The 16,423-nt window shown below is 41.8% G+C and overlaps 1 protein-coding gene across 1 annotated transcript; it reads right to left on the bottom strand.

The window, feature by feature from the left end:
* Nucleotides 1-219: 219 nt before the first annotated feature.
* SNTN (sentan, cilia apical structure protein) lies at nt 220-15,488 on the bottom strand. Its single transcript, XM_004419886.2, has 4 exons — nt 15,376-15,488; nt 13,337-13,371; nt 4,690-4,829; nt 220-418 (listed from the first exon to the last, which is right to left on the bottom strand). The coding sequence occupies exons 1-4, from the start codon at nt 15,471-15,473 to the stop codon at nt 260-262; spliced, it is 432 nt and encodes a 143-aa protein (XP_004419943.1). The 5' UTR covers nt 15,474-15,488; the 3' UTR covers nt 220-259.
* Nucleotides 15,489-16,423: the final 935 nt, after the last annotated feature.

The following is a 16,423-nucleotide window of genomic DNA, read 5'->3' as shown; positions in this document are numbered from 1 at the left end:
AAAAGCAATGTGATATTCAGTGGTACCAAATCTATCATGTTGTAAAGCACCCACAGACCAAATTATTCAAACATTCCTGGAGAGTATGCATAGAATTTTAGAGTTATATTGGGTCTGAATATTAGCAATCAGAACCATCCCAGGCAATTCCAGATGCATGATCAGTATATTCAATTAATTAAAAATAAAATGGAAAAATCTTTAATCATTTAACACTGTCTTTTGCTATTATTTTGTCGAACTACATATTTAAAGCTGTTTATTTCGTAATCTTTACACTCCATATATTTTGTAGCAAATCTGACATTACAGTGATGCTCAAGAGCAAGATCATGAAATCCTCAAAATCAAGTTTATTTTCTGTATGCTCGTCAAGTTCAGAAAGGAGGTATTTGTATTTTGCTTTGGTTTCTTGGCCCTGTAAGAATAAAGAAGAGAAAGTAAAAACCTAATTCATTGTGCCATCTTGGTTTTGCAAATAATAAGCAATAATAAATATGTCACCAACAATAACAATATGTCAAGTTGCTACAGTGCTTCCAGTGGAGCACTCTGTTAAATCCTTTCATGAGTTATCTCATTGAATCCCCACGGTGACCTTGTTGAACTCATAGCCTTGGCTACCTGATTCCAGAGCCTACACTCTTTTTTTTTTTTGCGAGGAAGACTAGCCCTGAGCTAACATCCATGCCAATCCTCCTCTTTTTGCTGAGGAAGATTGGCCCTGGGCTAACATCCGTGCCCATCTTCCTCTACTTTATATGGGACGCCGCCGCAGCATGCTTGACAAGCGGTGCGTTGGTGTGCGCCCGGGATCCAAACCTGCGAACCCTGGGCCGCTGAAGGCACCAGGCTGGCCCCGAGCCTACACTCTTAACTGGTAAGCTCTCCCACCTCTCTACAAACACAGATATTGTTATGTTCTCCGATTTTCAAAACATAATCTCTTTGTTATGGGAGGTATCCACTCTGTGTTCCACGGAATAATTCGATTATCCAGAAATATGGAATAAAATATGCTAAAAGAAGATTTGTGCTCTGGAAGATTGTTCAGCATTTAGTTTGATCAAAAATCAAATCGAAGTTCATAGTCCTCATAAACAGATTGAAGGAAAACATATGAATAGGACATAAATGGAGAGGCTTTTCAGTTTCCAAACACAGCTTGTGAAATATCTTCCCGAGTGGCACTAAAAACATTGTCATTTGATTCACTGTTATACTGAACTGTGTTTGCATGTAGTTCAACCTCAACTGCTCACCCACGTGCTGGTTGCAAAAAACCATCATAGCGGTGTCTAACGCACTTTAGGAATGACGACACATTCCTTGTCGGGCTTAGACCATTCTTGTTTCTCTAGGCTGGTTCCCCTCAAGAGGACACCTAACTTTGAGAGTGAAAAGAGTTCTCCCTCGCCTCCCTCCAGTAGAGCCGAATGCTCTGTTAAAAGGGTCAGGTTCTAAGACAGAGATAGAAGCACTTCGCTAGTGGAATGGCATACGGCTTGAAGGTCAGAGATGGCTGTAGGTCTTTCTTCTCTCTTTCTTTCTGCATATTGTAAGAGCATGGAGCTGACCAAGGTCATCCTGCTTTTGTATCTTCTCAGCAGTGCCTTTAGGTGCTCGGTTTTACTAGATCTGTCTGGCTATAGAGTGTTAAGATCCCCAAAATGATGTTTAGGCCTATGAGAAAGGATATGTTCCCCTCAGAACCCAGGCCTCAGCCAAAAGGTCCAGCTCGGTTTACCAGGAAACTCCACGTGGGGATTTAGGAGAAAGCCCAGTTAGTAATGAAGGGGTTGCTGTCTTTTGCCATTGACTCATGTGCCCGCACCTGCCTTAGGGAATCTCATGGAGCAGGGCAGTTGGTCCAAGACAGCATTCTGTCATTATTCCACATGTTTGCTCAGTGAAGTTAAGCTATCACCATTGATACTGAGAATGCCTCGAGGTGAGCTGTCACCTTGAGGCCCCTGAAATACAGCTTCTGTTTCCCGTGCCTCTCATCTGGAGCGGAGGGCAGGATTGCACTGAGGCCTGATGTGTCTGCTGCTAGAGATCCAGAAATGGGCTGCTTTCCTCAGATTTAGCCTAGACTGAGGCACACAAGGCTGAAGGTGTCTTACCTAATGATTTTGGTTTTATTTTTTTCCTCTGGTGTTCTCGGAGGGACGATGAATTACATCAAGATGATCTATCCACTAGGTCTTCATTTTCCTGCTTGTTAAAAGCTTGCTGAGGATTTGACGGGTCACCAGGGAAAGTGGGATATCATTTTTTCTCTCTGGGATATCATTTCTTTTGGCCTCTGATGCAGGCAAATGTTATAGGATTTATTCATCCACCCTTTCTTTAAAGACTCCCTAGAACTTTTTTATCTCTTGTCAAATTCTGGCTGATATTTCTGACTGAAAAAAATAGATTTTCTTAAAAAAAAATTTAGTTCAAAAATAATACGGTTTAACAATGAACATTTAGAAAAAAATATTTTTCAAAATGAAAATGTAAAAATAACCCTTTACTCCATTACCCAGATAGCTATTATTAACCTTTCTTTCTAGGCATTTTTCTGTGTATCACATCGTAGTCTCTCTCTTTCTGTCTCTCTCTCCCTTACATACACACTTTTATTTAAACTTTATTGAGAAATAATTGACAAATATAGTTGTATAGATTGACAATGTACAACGTGATGATTTGATATACGTATACATTGTGGAATGATTCCCAAGGTCAAGATAATTAACACATCCATCACCTCACATAGTTAACTTGTGTGTTTGTGTGGTGAGAATGCATAAGATCTACACTCAGTGACTTTCAAATATACAATACCATATTATTAACTATAGCCACCATGCTGTACATTAGATCTTCAGAACGTAACCTTCTTATACTTGAAAATTCATACCCTTTGACCTACATCACCCTACTTCCTCCTTCCCCCAGCTCCTGGCAGCCACCATTCTATTCTCTGTTTCTATGAAATCAGCTTTTCAAAAAATCACTTATTTATGGAATCTGAAAGAAACAAAAAACAAAACAAACCGATTTCACACACTTTTGAAATAATCGTAGATTCACAGGAAGTTGTACCCTTGTCCCAGCTTCCCCCAGTGGATGCCACCTTATATAACTATAGTATGCTGAAACCATATATATTTATATTTTAATGGGATTATAATATTTATCTTTTTTATATCTCAGAACACACATAGGACCTTAGAGATTGCTTCAAGGTTTTTCTCACTCTACCTACCAATAAACATCGGTGGCTAAGGTTCTGCCTGAGCCCTCTTCTCTTCTTACACATTTTCCCCAGGCCAGTATTTCCCAAAGTATGAACACATACTGGTGGTAGAACGTAATGCAATTTTAGGTGATGCAGAATAAATATTAGATAATAATTAATAGTTGTTTTTTTACTAATTTTCACTTTTACCCACTGAATTTACATTTAAAATAGTGATGAAGTGTCCTTATAAAATAAATTTATTTAAGTAGAGAATTAACTTAAAAAAAAGTTCTACGTAAATTCTAATACAGGCTGTAGGCAGATATGGGAAAAATATCAAAGATGGTATTCAAATGACTGAAGTTTGAGAAATATGCCTCTAGGTGATTTAGGTCACTCCCTTCAGGTCAGTGACCTTTTATATATTGCTAACTCTCACTTCTGTATTTCGAACACAGGTTTCTATTCTGACCTCCCAACTCATATATCCTGCTGCTATCTGAGTTTCTTCACTTCAATGTTTCAAGGACATCTTAAAATTGACACATCCGGCTGGAACTCATCACCTCTCCCCATCTCTATCCTGTCTCAAATCTACTGAATCTCCAGTCTTTCTCTTCTCTAGGAATGGGACCATCACTCATTTCTTCCCACAGTCAGAAACTGGGGTATCATTATTTGCTTCTCCTGTCCTTCAACCCTCACAGCCAATCAATTATCAGATCCTATTCATTCCACCTTCCAAATGTCTCTCATATTCACCACTCTAGTCCAAACCATCATTGTCTTGTGTTTGGATTCCCACAGTCATTCTCTTCTTCTTCACCCCACCCCCACCCCACCCCAATCTGATCTGCAGCTGGTGTAATTTCTTAGTCCTGGGCTTAGAGACCATTCCTGGTTTCCTCCTGCTCTCAGGCCATGCCTCTGTAAGATTTGGCTTCTCTCCACCTCCCCAGCCTCATCTCCCACTGCTTCCTACTTTCTTCCCCCTTCTCATCAACTACTTACTAGCCCTCATAGGTCTTTGACATGCTTTACACCATTGCATATGCCATTCTGCTGCTTAGAATGCTATCATTCTCACCTCCCTTGCATTGCTAACTCTTGCTCATTCTTCAGATCTCAGCTACACCTTAATTTTTCTGGAGCCCTTCTTTGACCACTCACCCCAAGATGGTCCCTCTGTTTTACTCTTTCGATGCATTTTCTACCCTTTCATGGTCCTTTGAATATTTCTAATTACTTTTTCAGCACATCTTTCTACTCTGCTGGATTGTTAGCTTGTTCCTTGCATTAACCCTAGTGCTCAACTCACTTCTTGGCATATGGTAGGTGCTCAATAAACATCTGTTGAATGAAACAACATGATGGGGCCCTTGAGCTAGAGTTGGCTCTTTGGGCCAGTTGTTAGGGTGTGGCCCCTGTGTCTTCATGCCTGTTAATTCTCTCACCTCTGTGAAATTCCGAAATCGGGTTTGCAGCAGATTTTTGGCAGTAGCTTTTCCAAGTTTACCATCAGGATCAGAAGAGTTTCTGAAAATTAAAGCAGCAGTGGCGATGGCTTTTTCCAGATCTGAGCCCTTCCTCAGAGCTGTGAGAGAAGAAATGTGCAACAGTGTCGCCTAGGTTAGAAATAGTCTTTCCCCAGACACGGGGGTATATCTTCCAAGGGAACCATGGAGAACAAGGTGGAAAGTGGATGTCATTGTGGCCCCGTCTTTGGGCTCTTTGGCTCCTATCTGGGAGTGGGAAGTGGGGGTGTCTGATCTTGGATCTTTAAACAATGGAGAACAAAAATTTCTTCAGGAGCGATTAGAATTAGTAGAATTAGGATGAGATTTCCACCTGCTTGCCATGTGACCTTGGGAAAACACCTCACCTCTCTAAGCCTTGTTTTTCTGATCTGTAATTTCATTCAGTATTCAACAATATTTATGGAGCACCTCCTATGTGTTATGCTTTGTTCCTGGCACTGAGGACACCTCACTGAATAAGACAGAGTCCTGCTCTTGCGGAGTTTATATTCTCTGTTAGACAGAGCATCACCTCATGGCAGTGTGATAAAGGAGAATGACATTCCGGACAAGCTCTTTGATATCATGGTAGATAAGGCATCTCTGCCTCATGGCCTCAAACACAGTGATCTCCCAGATGGTTTTTCCAGTTTAAACTCCTTGAAAGGCAGTGCTAACTCACTCCTTTCCAGGGGGTAGCACCCAGTGAACACAGAACTGCACAAGGTACAGTGAAGACAATTCTACGCTCTCTGTTTTCTTAGGCCCCCGAACATCCCCTGTTATAGAATTTCTCACACTTCACAGTTACTGCATGTTTAACCAGCTTTCTCCCCATCTGGAATGCAAACTCCACAAGGCCAGGGATCATACTTTTTTTTTTTATCACTGTCAGTGATGGGCGCAAATGCCCGCTACGTAGTAGGTGCTGGTAAATGCTGCTGAATGAATGAATAAGAAGAAAAGAAAAGAAAAACAAAAATCCCACAACTTTCAACCCAGATAATGTGCAACAATCATGATGATCAGTCAGAACAACGTGAATTTTGTGTTCCCGGTACTCTCCTCAGGGGCCAAGCACACAGAGGTGACACAGTCGGATGTGGCCTCTGCCTTCATGTATCTTTTTTGGTGTGTGTGTGAGGAAGGCCAGCCCTGAGCTAACATCCATGTCAATCCTCCTCTTTTTGTCGAGGAAGACTGGCCCTGGGCTAACATCCATGCCCATCCTCCTCCACTTTATATGGGACGCCGCCACAGCATGGCCTGCCAAGCGGTGCCTCAGTGCGCGCCCAGGATCCGAACCCCGGCTGCCAGTGGCGGAGTGCGTGCACTTAACTGCTACGCCACAGGGCCGGCCCCTGCCTTCATGTATCTTACAATCTAGTGAAGTAATAAATAATAATCAAGAGGATATAGGAGTCTAGACATTTGTTTTATACATATTTGATGATTATTTCTCTATATACATGTATAATATGCATTCAGTCATGTGTCACTTAATAACAGGGATATGTTCTGAGAAATGCACTGTTAGGGGATTTCATGGTTATGCGAACATCACAGAGTGTACTTCCCCAAGCCCAGGTGGTATAGCCTACTACACACCTAGGCTATATGGTGTTCATCTTCTGGGACCACCATTGTATATGGGTGCATCGTTGACTGAAACGTTGTTATGTTATGTTATGACTGTATTTGCAACTTGTGATGTATGAGGCAAAGAAGGTGCAAAGAAAGAAAAAAATAGAAAATTTCAGAGTGAATTTGAGAGGAAAACTACTTAGACAGGTGGTCTTGGAGGCACCCATGAGTAGATTAACATTTAACCTAAGACCCATAGCATGAGAAGGAGCCTGCCGTGTAGAAGGGTAGGGGGTCAGGCTGGGATTAGGGTTGTGGTGAGTGTTCCAGGCTCAGGGAGTGACATGTGAGGGCTCCGATCAGGAGTCTGGCATATTGGAGGAGCTGAAAGGAGACAGTTGTGGCTGGAGTCTAGAAGCTGGAAGGGTGTTTGATTAGGAAAGGTAGGCAGGGCTAGACCGTGCAGGACTCATAGGCTATGGAAAGGAATTGAGATTTTCTTTAAAGTGTAGGGAGAAGGCATTGAAAGGTTTTAAGCATCTATTTTTTTTTTTTAGTTAAAGGTGAGAGGGAAGGACAAGAGTTAAGAGGAATGGGTGAAGGAAGGAGCGTGCGGGCCTTCACAATTTTTACTGTGTCTCTGAGCAGGACTCAGACTAAATGGTGACATTAAAATTTTTACATATGTGAACATCTGCCAAAGCATTCTAATCAATGTGTTGGCGTCTCTCCCTGTCGCCTGGGGAAATATGTGCCCTCTCCATTCCCCCATGCCACTTCACCCACCATTTACCCTGAAGCTTGAATCATTTGGACTTCCTGGTCTTGCAAATGGATGACGCTTCTTTTGGCCCGTCCCTTAGAGTACCCACTGACTTGCTCCAAGCTAAAGCAAGTCAAAGACATGCGTGTAAGCAGCAATCTGGTTGGGACAGAAAGTTGGAGCTGCCGTTTATTATGCATCTATTACGTGCCAGATACTTTACTATATTGTATACTTAGTTCTCATTACAACCATAGGAATTATTATACCATTTAATGTAGTATTCCATGATATGAATGTACCATAGTTTGTTTAACCATTCACTGCTGAAGGACATTTGGGTTATTTACAGTTTTTGGCTATTATAAATAAAGCTTGTATGAACATTTGTGTACAAGTTACTATACAAACAGGATTTTTCTTTTCTTTGGAATAAATAAACGCCCAAGAGAACAATTGCTGGGTCATATGATAAGCCCATTGTTTGTTTTTAAGAAACTATAAGTTGTTTTCCACAGTGGCTGTACCATTTTACAGTCCCATCAGCAGTGTGTGAGAGATCCAGTTTTTCTCCCTCCTTGCCAACACTTGTGTTGTCACTATTTTTTATTTTAGCCATTCTGATAGGTGTGTAGTGATATCTCTGTGGTTTTAATTGGTATTTCCTAGTGGCTAATGATGCTGAACATCTCTTCATGTGCTTATTTGCCATCTGTCTATCTTCCTTAGTGAAACGTCTGTTTAGGTCTGTTCATGGATTTTGCCCATTTTCTAATTGAATGTTTTAAAAATTTTGAGCCTTGAGAGTTCTGTATCAATTTGAGATACAAGTCTTTTGTAGGATATGTGATTCGCCAATATTTTCTCTCAGAATGTAAATTGTCTTTTTATCCTCTCAATGGAGTCTTTTGTGGAGGAAAAATTTTTAATTTTTATAATGTCCAATTTATCAATTTTCCCTCTTATGAAAGATTTGTCCTATGTAAAATTAAAAGTTTTGTAATTTTATGTTCTTCATTTAAATCCGTGATCCATTTTGAGTTAATTTTTGTATAAGTTGTGAGACTTAGGTTGCAGTTTATTTTCTTTATTCTGTGGATGACCGATTGCTCCAGCATCAATTGTTGAAAACACAATCCATCCTTCCTTCACTGAATTGCTTCTGCATCTTTGACCAAAATCAGTTGGGCGTATTTGTGAGGGTCAATTTCTGGGTCCCATATTCTGTTCCACTCATCTGTGTGTCTGTCCCTCTGTGAGCACTGCACTGTTTTGATTCCTGTAGCCTTACCTTTGGGGAGAGTGATTCCTCCCACTTTCTTCTTCTTTAAATTCATTTTGGCTATTCTAGGGCATTTCCCTTTCCATATAAAGTTTAGAATAAGCTTGTCTGTTTTCAAAAACCTTGAATTGTGATAGGAATTGCTTTCAGCCTAGAGAGAAATTTGGGGAGAATTGACATCTTTACTGTGTTGACTCTTCCAATCCGTGAACACAGTGTCTCTCCATCATTATACCATTTTACAGATGAAGGAAGGATATGATCATGTTGAGCAGACACTACTAATAAGTGGCAGAGTTTGAATTTGAATCCATGTTGAAAACATAAGCCTCATGAAGACAGGAATTTTGTTTCCTGTCTTGGAATCTTCATCACTTAGCACGATGCCTTGCACATAGTAGGTGCTTCACAAATATTTGTTGAATGAATATCTGTAAAACCTGTGTCCTCAACTTCTTACTCCTTGATTTCCTCCCTGATTTCTGATCCTCAGTCTCACCTGGCCTGTGGCTTGTGCCTTACATTTCCCACTCCTGTCTGCTTGTCCGGTGGCTGCCCCTCTATCTAGCCTAGAACCCTAGCCTCAGAGAATTCCCTGCTTCTTTGGATTCTGTTTTTAGCTCCGCCTACCCCCACCCCCCACCCCCATCCTTAGTCACCTCTTCCCTTCATCTCTGCCATATCCAGAAAACCCATATTCAGAACTGGGATTCTCCTCAATTACCCAACATTTTCCTGCTCATCAAAATACAAGGAGATGGGTGCATTTCGTTTAGCTGGTGGTCTGCCCTTCTCAGGGTATGTGTGTTTGAAGTGGAGGGGTGTTGCCTCACTTGTAAATGGTGGTAACCTTAAATTTAAGTAGCCGAAGAATAAACTCTGTTTATAAATAGTCCAGTCCCTAAGAAGCAAATTGCTTAGAGGAAACACCTTAATTCCTTCAGAGGCCAGTATTCCTTTTGTAACTCTGACCTGTTGATTTATTAGCTAATGACCAAGGGTAGTTAGGGAGGGCTTTAGTATGAGCTGCTCTGCTGGGTCTGAGACTTCTTACGGAAGACAGTAGCTTCTTGCTCTCCCAGCTGTGCCCTTCTGATGAAAGGAAGGGGTAGATTTCCAGGTTGTGAGTGAGCTTGCAAATAATGACAGACACCTTCCTTGTTCACTGTGTACCAGATGCCTTTCAAACAGAGTCTTCTTTAACGCTTAATAAAACCTACACAGATAGATACTATTTGTGTCTCAATTTTACATGTTGGGAATTGACACAATGAGAGATTAAGAATTTTAAGGTCACATTGCTCAAAAACGGCAGAAGAAAGATTTGAAAGTCTGTCTGACTTCAAAACCTATAGAAAGATCTGCCACTTTGGAATATCTCCCACGGAGGCTGGGGAATCCAGATATTTTCCAACCCTCGGATGAGGTTCAGGTCTGACTGCACTCAAGATGGGGACTCCATCTGGACTAGCCAGCTTCTCTCCCTTCTCCTCCATTCCTTTAAACACAGTGTGCATTTTTTCCTGACTATAAAATAGCATATGCTCATCGTAAAAACAGAACTAGAAAATATTAAAAATAAAAGTTAACAAGGAGCTCTGGTTATCCTCCCAACACTGACGATGCTTTGCGAGGCGTTTTGGTTTCCTGTTTTTATGGGTGGGTGCTTCCCTTAATAAACCCAGCATGTGGCCTCCTAATTCCTGCCCTGTCTGCCTTGCAGAGTTGTGAGCAAATACGTGAAAGCACGTTGTAAAGGGCTAAGCGATATTAAAAATTGCAAAGGATTGATGTTCCTCTTTTGGCGTCTTTTATGGGCTCTCTTGCCTCTGGCGTGGGGGTGTTGGAGAGGGTGTCAAAACAAGCACTTCACATTGATCTCTCCCGCTATTTCCTACCTTACTATTTATGCTTTAATAATACTAACCTGTGTATTGTTCCTTACATATTCTATTCTCCCAAGTATTTATTGAACAATAAATAGGACAAGAATATACCCTGTCCTAGTTCTGGGGATACAGCAGTGAGCACTATCAAGGGAACAGTCCCTGATTTCTTGGAGCTTGCGTTCTGAGGGACAATATTAATGAACTATTATGGAGCTCGTAATCTGTACACCAGCCACTCCTCCGTGGGATGTACATGATTCAACTAATTTAATTCTTACATCAGCCCTCTGAGGTGGGTCCTGGTATCATGCCCACTTTATAGATGAGGAAACTGAGGAACAGAAAGGTCAAGTAGCTCACTCAAGGTCACACAGTCAGTCTGGTCCCCCACCCTGAAACACACTGCCTCTAGATGTTATTTTTCTTTCTTTTTTTTTTTGTGAGGAGATCAGCCCTGTGATAACATCTGCCAATCTTCTTCTTTTTTTTGCTGAGGAAGACTGGCCCTGGGCTAACATCCATGCCCACCTTCCTCCACTTTATATGGGACACCGCCACAGTATGGCTTGACAAACGGTGCGTCGGTGCGCGCCCAGGATCCGAACCAGCGAACCCCGGGCCGCTGCAGCGGAGCACAAGCACTTAACCACTTGAGCCACTGGGCTGGCCCCTAGATGTTGTTTTCCAGGCAGTGTATTCTGTAGGACTCTTTCCCAAACCCCCAGATTGGGCTCCATGTCCCACCTTTGTGCTTTGCTACTTCCCTCAGTGTAGACTTATAACTCTCACACTGAAACACTCTGTTTATCTGTCTAAATTACCTTCTAGATCACTGCTGTCCAAAAGAAATGTAACATGGGCCATAATTATAACTTAAAATTTTCTAGTAGCCACACTAAAAAAGTAAAAAGAAATAGATAAAATTATTTTTAATAATATATTTTATTTAACCCACTACATCAAAAATATTATCATTTCGACATGTGATCAATATAAACAAATTACTGAGATATATTACTGTCTCTTCAATCTGACGTACATTTTACACTGACAGCACATTTCAATTTAAACTAATCACTTGTAATATCTGCACGTGGCTCGTGGCTACTGAGTTGGACAGTGCAGTTCTAGACTGTATGTTCCCTGAGGGCAGTTACTGCATCTTATTCATCTTTGCATGAATTCCCAGGCCCTGGAGTGTTGTAGGCCTCAGTATATGTGCGTTGAACTGAGCTGACGTGAACCTGAGAACAATTCTCTGCCTCGCTCTCCTCAACCGCCCTGGAAAGTGAAACACTAACCATTAAACACTAGATCTAGTGAGTTCCTGACACTTTGGTGTAAGAGAAACACAACTCTCAGTACAGCAAGGTGTCAGAATCACCTCCTTTTTAGAATTTTTGCTAGCATTAGTTATTTTTGCAACTGAAGACCTATGAGAGAAGTGGTTTGTCCAAGTTCACGTGCATAGTACGTGGCAGAACTAAACACTAGGTCTCTGCTCTTTTCTCGCTAGATTGATAGCTTTCCCAACACGCTAGTACTTCTCAAACTTTTCCACTACAAAACTACTTTGGGGGGCCGGCTGAGTGGCATAGCGGTTAAGTTCTCATGCTCCGCTTTGGAGGCACTGGGTTTGCAGGTTCGGATCCCAGGCGCCAACAGACGCACCGCTTGTCAAGCCATGCTGTGGCAGCATCTCATATAAAGTAGAGGAAGATGGGCATGGATGTTAGCCCAGGGCCAACCTTCCTCAGCAAAAAAGAGGAGGATTAGCAACAGATGTTAGCTCAGGGCTAATCTTCCTTAAAAAAAAACAAAAAACTATGTTGGATACTAGAGGCAAATATGTACTCATCCCTCATTCCCATCCCCCACCCCGCCCCGCCCAAGAGATCAAGGGCATAAGCCCAATTAGCCAGTAAAGAAAATATGGGTTTGTATTGACTTCTGTTCCATGATCTACCCAAGTTTGATTTCAATGAATAACATTTAAAATTACTTACCGTTGAATAAAACACATTCTGGAAAGATAAGCTATGTTTATGCTATGTTTACTTAAGGCATGGGAATAAATGTGCCCCAGTGGTCCAATGTAAGGAGTCTGGTGCTAGGAACTGTGCGTGTGTGTGTGTGCATGTGTGTGTGTGTGTGTGTGTGTGTGTGTGTGTGTTGGGGGGTAGTGAGGGTGACAGAGAGAGTTACAACCTCCCTCAACCTCCTAGAGTGGGGAGTTGTATGAGAAGTGACATGGATATTTATCATGTCGTGGAAGTGATATTGTCATGGACAATTGTCAAAAGTACCCCAAATTGTGTAAATTGTAAAACAGAAATCATGGGTCTCTTGTGTTGTGATGATGTAAAAATAATATTTTCATCAAGATGAAGATTTACTTAAATAAAAATATAAACAGTCTCCTTTGGAGACATTGGCGAGCCATCCAGGAGGAACAACACCTCCCATATAGTCATGTTCAGCTGTGCTTGCTGCTCTGTAAACATTTTAAGCCACTCATTTTGGAATAAGATAATGATCAAAGTATATGAGTGTCTTTTTTTCTTATATTGTTTTTCCCATGGCAAAATTGTTAGCTCTAAAGATATTTTACCTATAAGATTGAATTCTGAGGGCAAATATTTACACTCTGGGAGTTGGCCACACTGTGTTTTCACTCGATCAACATAGACAGTTGGGGGTTGATTGCATCCTGAGTTCCACTGAGCAGCCATGAGTCAGATACTGACGGTCCTTCTCTGAACACACAAGGAGGCCGCCCACGGAGAGGCAACTGAGCACAGTGGGAAGAACACGGAATTAGGAGTTGGGGGATCCATGCTACCATCTTAGTGTGGGCTTTAATGGCTTGTCTAAGTTTGGGGGAGCTAATTCTGATCCCTGGACCTCAGTCCCCAAAGCTTTAAAAAGAACATCATGAATGTTTGATGATTTATCCACAGGTTCCCTTACATCTCTGGGACTCTCTGATGTCCTACTATTTTTAACTCGTGGTGTGCTGTCGTGGAAGAGGAGAAACACATACGTCTCACTCACTCCATGCCTTGCCTTTTATTGAAGCCAGTTGTTTGGATATTGAAATGCTGCCAACAAAATGAAAGAAACATAATGATTCTGGGAGTTTGGGTGTTGATATCAGCATCTAAAGTAGAGTAATACAACAATTTAAAGATTAATTTATTTTCAGGAAACATTCACTTAGCATTCTGGTGGAGCAGCCACCTGTCTTTCAAAAGCCTTTCTCCCCCGGCCACATAGTAAAGAAATGCTTGACCTTGGCTGGCCGGCTGGCCCATATGTCCTAGCCTTTCTTGCAGTTATGTGGCCATGTGACTAAATTCCCTCCAATGGAGAAAGAGTAAAAGAGTGATCACCTTCCATGTAAGCTCTTCTGTGGTCTCTCCCATTTCCAGCTGTCCAACATAGAAATTATCAGTGATACTTGGGAAGCCACATGTTGACGCCACAAGCCACACCAGCCTGTGTCCCTACATGGCTGCATGAAGTAAAACTACCACCGACCTGGAATCTCCACTCTGGACTGTCACATGAAAAATAAAAAAAAATAATAACTTCTTGCCCTGTAAAATTCTGAAGATGTGAAGTTTATTTGTTCTGGCAGCTCAGCCTACCTAAGAATCTAGGTACTGTGCTGGGGGTTGGGGATGCATCAGTGAATGACAGAGACATGTTCTTGCACTCTTGGGGCTTAGTATCTAGTGCAAAAGACAGATTTTAAACAGGTAGTTCAATAAAGAGTAAAGGCAGAGCACACGCAGAGGGCAGGGAAGGACAAACCAGTCTGTAGGTCAAGGTAATGGCTTTTACCTGAACCTGATGAATTAGTAGGTGAAGGAGGAGGAAGAGTGTTCCAAGGAGAGGGAACATTATGTCCTGAGGCCCGGAAGTGGAAGAAAGCATGGCATGATTAAAGAACCAAAGGAGGTATGTGTGGCTGGATCCTGGAGAAGGGAGGAGGTAGTGGTGGAAGGTGAGGCTGCAATCAAGGGCAGGGGCCGGAGCATGCTGAGCCTTGTGAAGGACGCAGGTTGTTATCCTAAGATAACAATGGGAAGGAGGGGAATGACATGATCAAAATTGAGTTTTGGGAAGTTATTTCACCTGATATGTCCAAAGGAGATTGGAAAGGGGCCAGATGGGAGGCAAGAAGATGAATCTTGCTCTCTCATAAACAGCAAATCAAAGTTTGCTTGATATTTCAACCCTTAATGGCTGGAGTGGTTTTTAAGAAACCCAATACGAACAACAGACCTTGGTTGTATCTTTGACAACTCCTTAAAGAGAACTTTTGGATTCAAGATCTGGTTCTGGCAGTAATTAGTCAAGAGATCATCACCTTTGGGGGCCTCATTTTTCTAACTTGTAAAATTAGGAAGCTGGACTCCGTGATATCTTGGACCTTTTATCGTCTTTTTGGGGAGCTCCACTTGATTTTCTAAAAATTCTGCACCATTACTATCTCCTTCTTAGAACAAAGGATGTGCCATCTTTTCACGTTGCATAACGTGCACTTGCAACGTGGCTTGTGTTATTTTCTATTGTCGTGATTTCCTCCACTGGTCTATGAGGCTCTTTAGAGCAAGAGCTATACAGTTTTATCTCTGTATCTTTCACCCCCAGCCTAGCAGACTACCTAGCACTTGTTAAGTGTTCAAGAAAGCTTTTTGAACTAAAGTAAGTCCCCTAAATGGAATTACATGAGAAAGAATAGTTTTCTTTTATTACCCATAATTTTACACATTTGAATGATATGAAACAATTTCCCTCTGTCACGGATAATTTGAGAGAATATGCTATATAGTTAAAATCATTATCAATTTTTATTCACAAATGTTTCTCAAGAGACAATCAAAGATATTTGTGTTAATTGTATCATCTTTTCAGTTTGCAATCAAAGCTCTAAGTTTTTTCTCTTTGTTTTTCAAACTCAATTTAAAGCTGGACTGGGGTGGGTAATAGGCACAAAACTTGCAATATCTTGGCATCAAATTGTTGACATGAACTCTTCAGAAATACACCTGCAAGCTTAAATGAAACTCAGTAAAGGAGAGCCAAGTGCCACTGACCTTTTGGGCATTTTCCTAGGTGCTAAAGTGGATGTTGGGGCTGCAGAAGGATTGGGCTCCCCTTCCAAGTGGAGTGCTTGGTCCTGGGTGCTGTGCATACAGCCACAGATCCTCTCGTCTCCCGTTGTGTGTTGGCCCTTTCTAAGCAACAGTCACTTGCCCACTGTTACTATTGTCATTCACTCCATGACAACTATACAATGGCAGTTTTAGAAGAGCTTTTCCCTAGTGTTATTGTATGTAGACATTAAACCATTCATGCGTTCAAAAAATATTTGAGTGCCTACTGTGAGCCAGGCACTCTACAAGGTGCTGGGTACACAACAGTGACCGAAATTAGACATGGACTCTAATCTCAGAGTGCTGAGTGGGGAAGACTGATATTAATCAAGTAATCACACAAAAAGTTGCACCTGCGAACAATACCATGCAAGGGGATGCCATGAGATTGGCGTCGGTCAGGGAGGTCAGGGAGGCATCCCTGGGGACATGATATTTGATGATGAGTAGGAGTTAAGTAGGTGAAAGGGCAAGTGATCCACATTGTAGGCAGGAAGAATAGCCTGTGCTAAGCCCAGTGGCAGGAAGGAGTGTGGTGATCAGGAGGGACTGAAAGAAGTTCAGTGTGGTGGGACCAGAGAGGCCAAGGGGGGGTCAGGCTCCAGTTGAGGCTGAAGAGAAGGCAAGATGGCTAGACCATCAGAAACTTGTAGGCCATGGTAGGGGATTTTCACTCTATGTCAAAAGAATAAGAAACCATTTGTGAGTTTTAAGCAAAGAGGTTAATAAATAAAGTTAGATTTACATTTTGGAAAAATCACTCTGGCTTCAGTGTGAATAATGGTTTAGAGAGATGGACAGAGTAAATTCAGGAAGACCAGTGGGGAGGCTATTTCATTTGTGTTAGTTTAGAGCTCCTTCTGTAAAACCCGGGGAATGTGTCAACTCAGTCAAATGAGTATGGTTCAGGGGAAACACGACCAACAATTACTTAGATCACTGGTCAGTTGATGGGGGAGAGGAGATAGATCTCAAGAGAAGCTAAGAA

This window comes from Ceratotherium simum, chromosome 5, assembly GCF_057802395.1.
Source record: "Ceratotherium simum simum isolate JZ-2026a chromosome 5, ASM5780239v1, whole genome shotgun sequence".
NCBI classification, from domain to species: domain Eukaryota; kingdom Metazoa; phylum Chordata; class Mammalia; order Perissodactyla; family Rhinocerotidae; genus Ceratotherium; species Ceratotherium simum.
The sequence above is the reverse complement of the archived record's forward strand: the minus strand, read 5'-3'. Positions and strand labels throughout refer to the sequence as shown.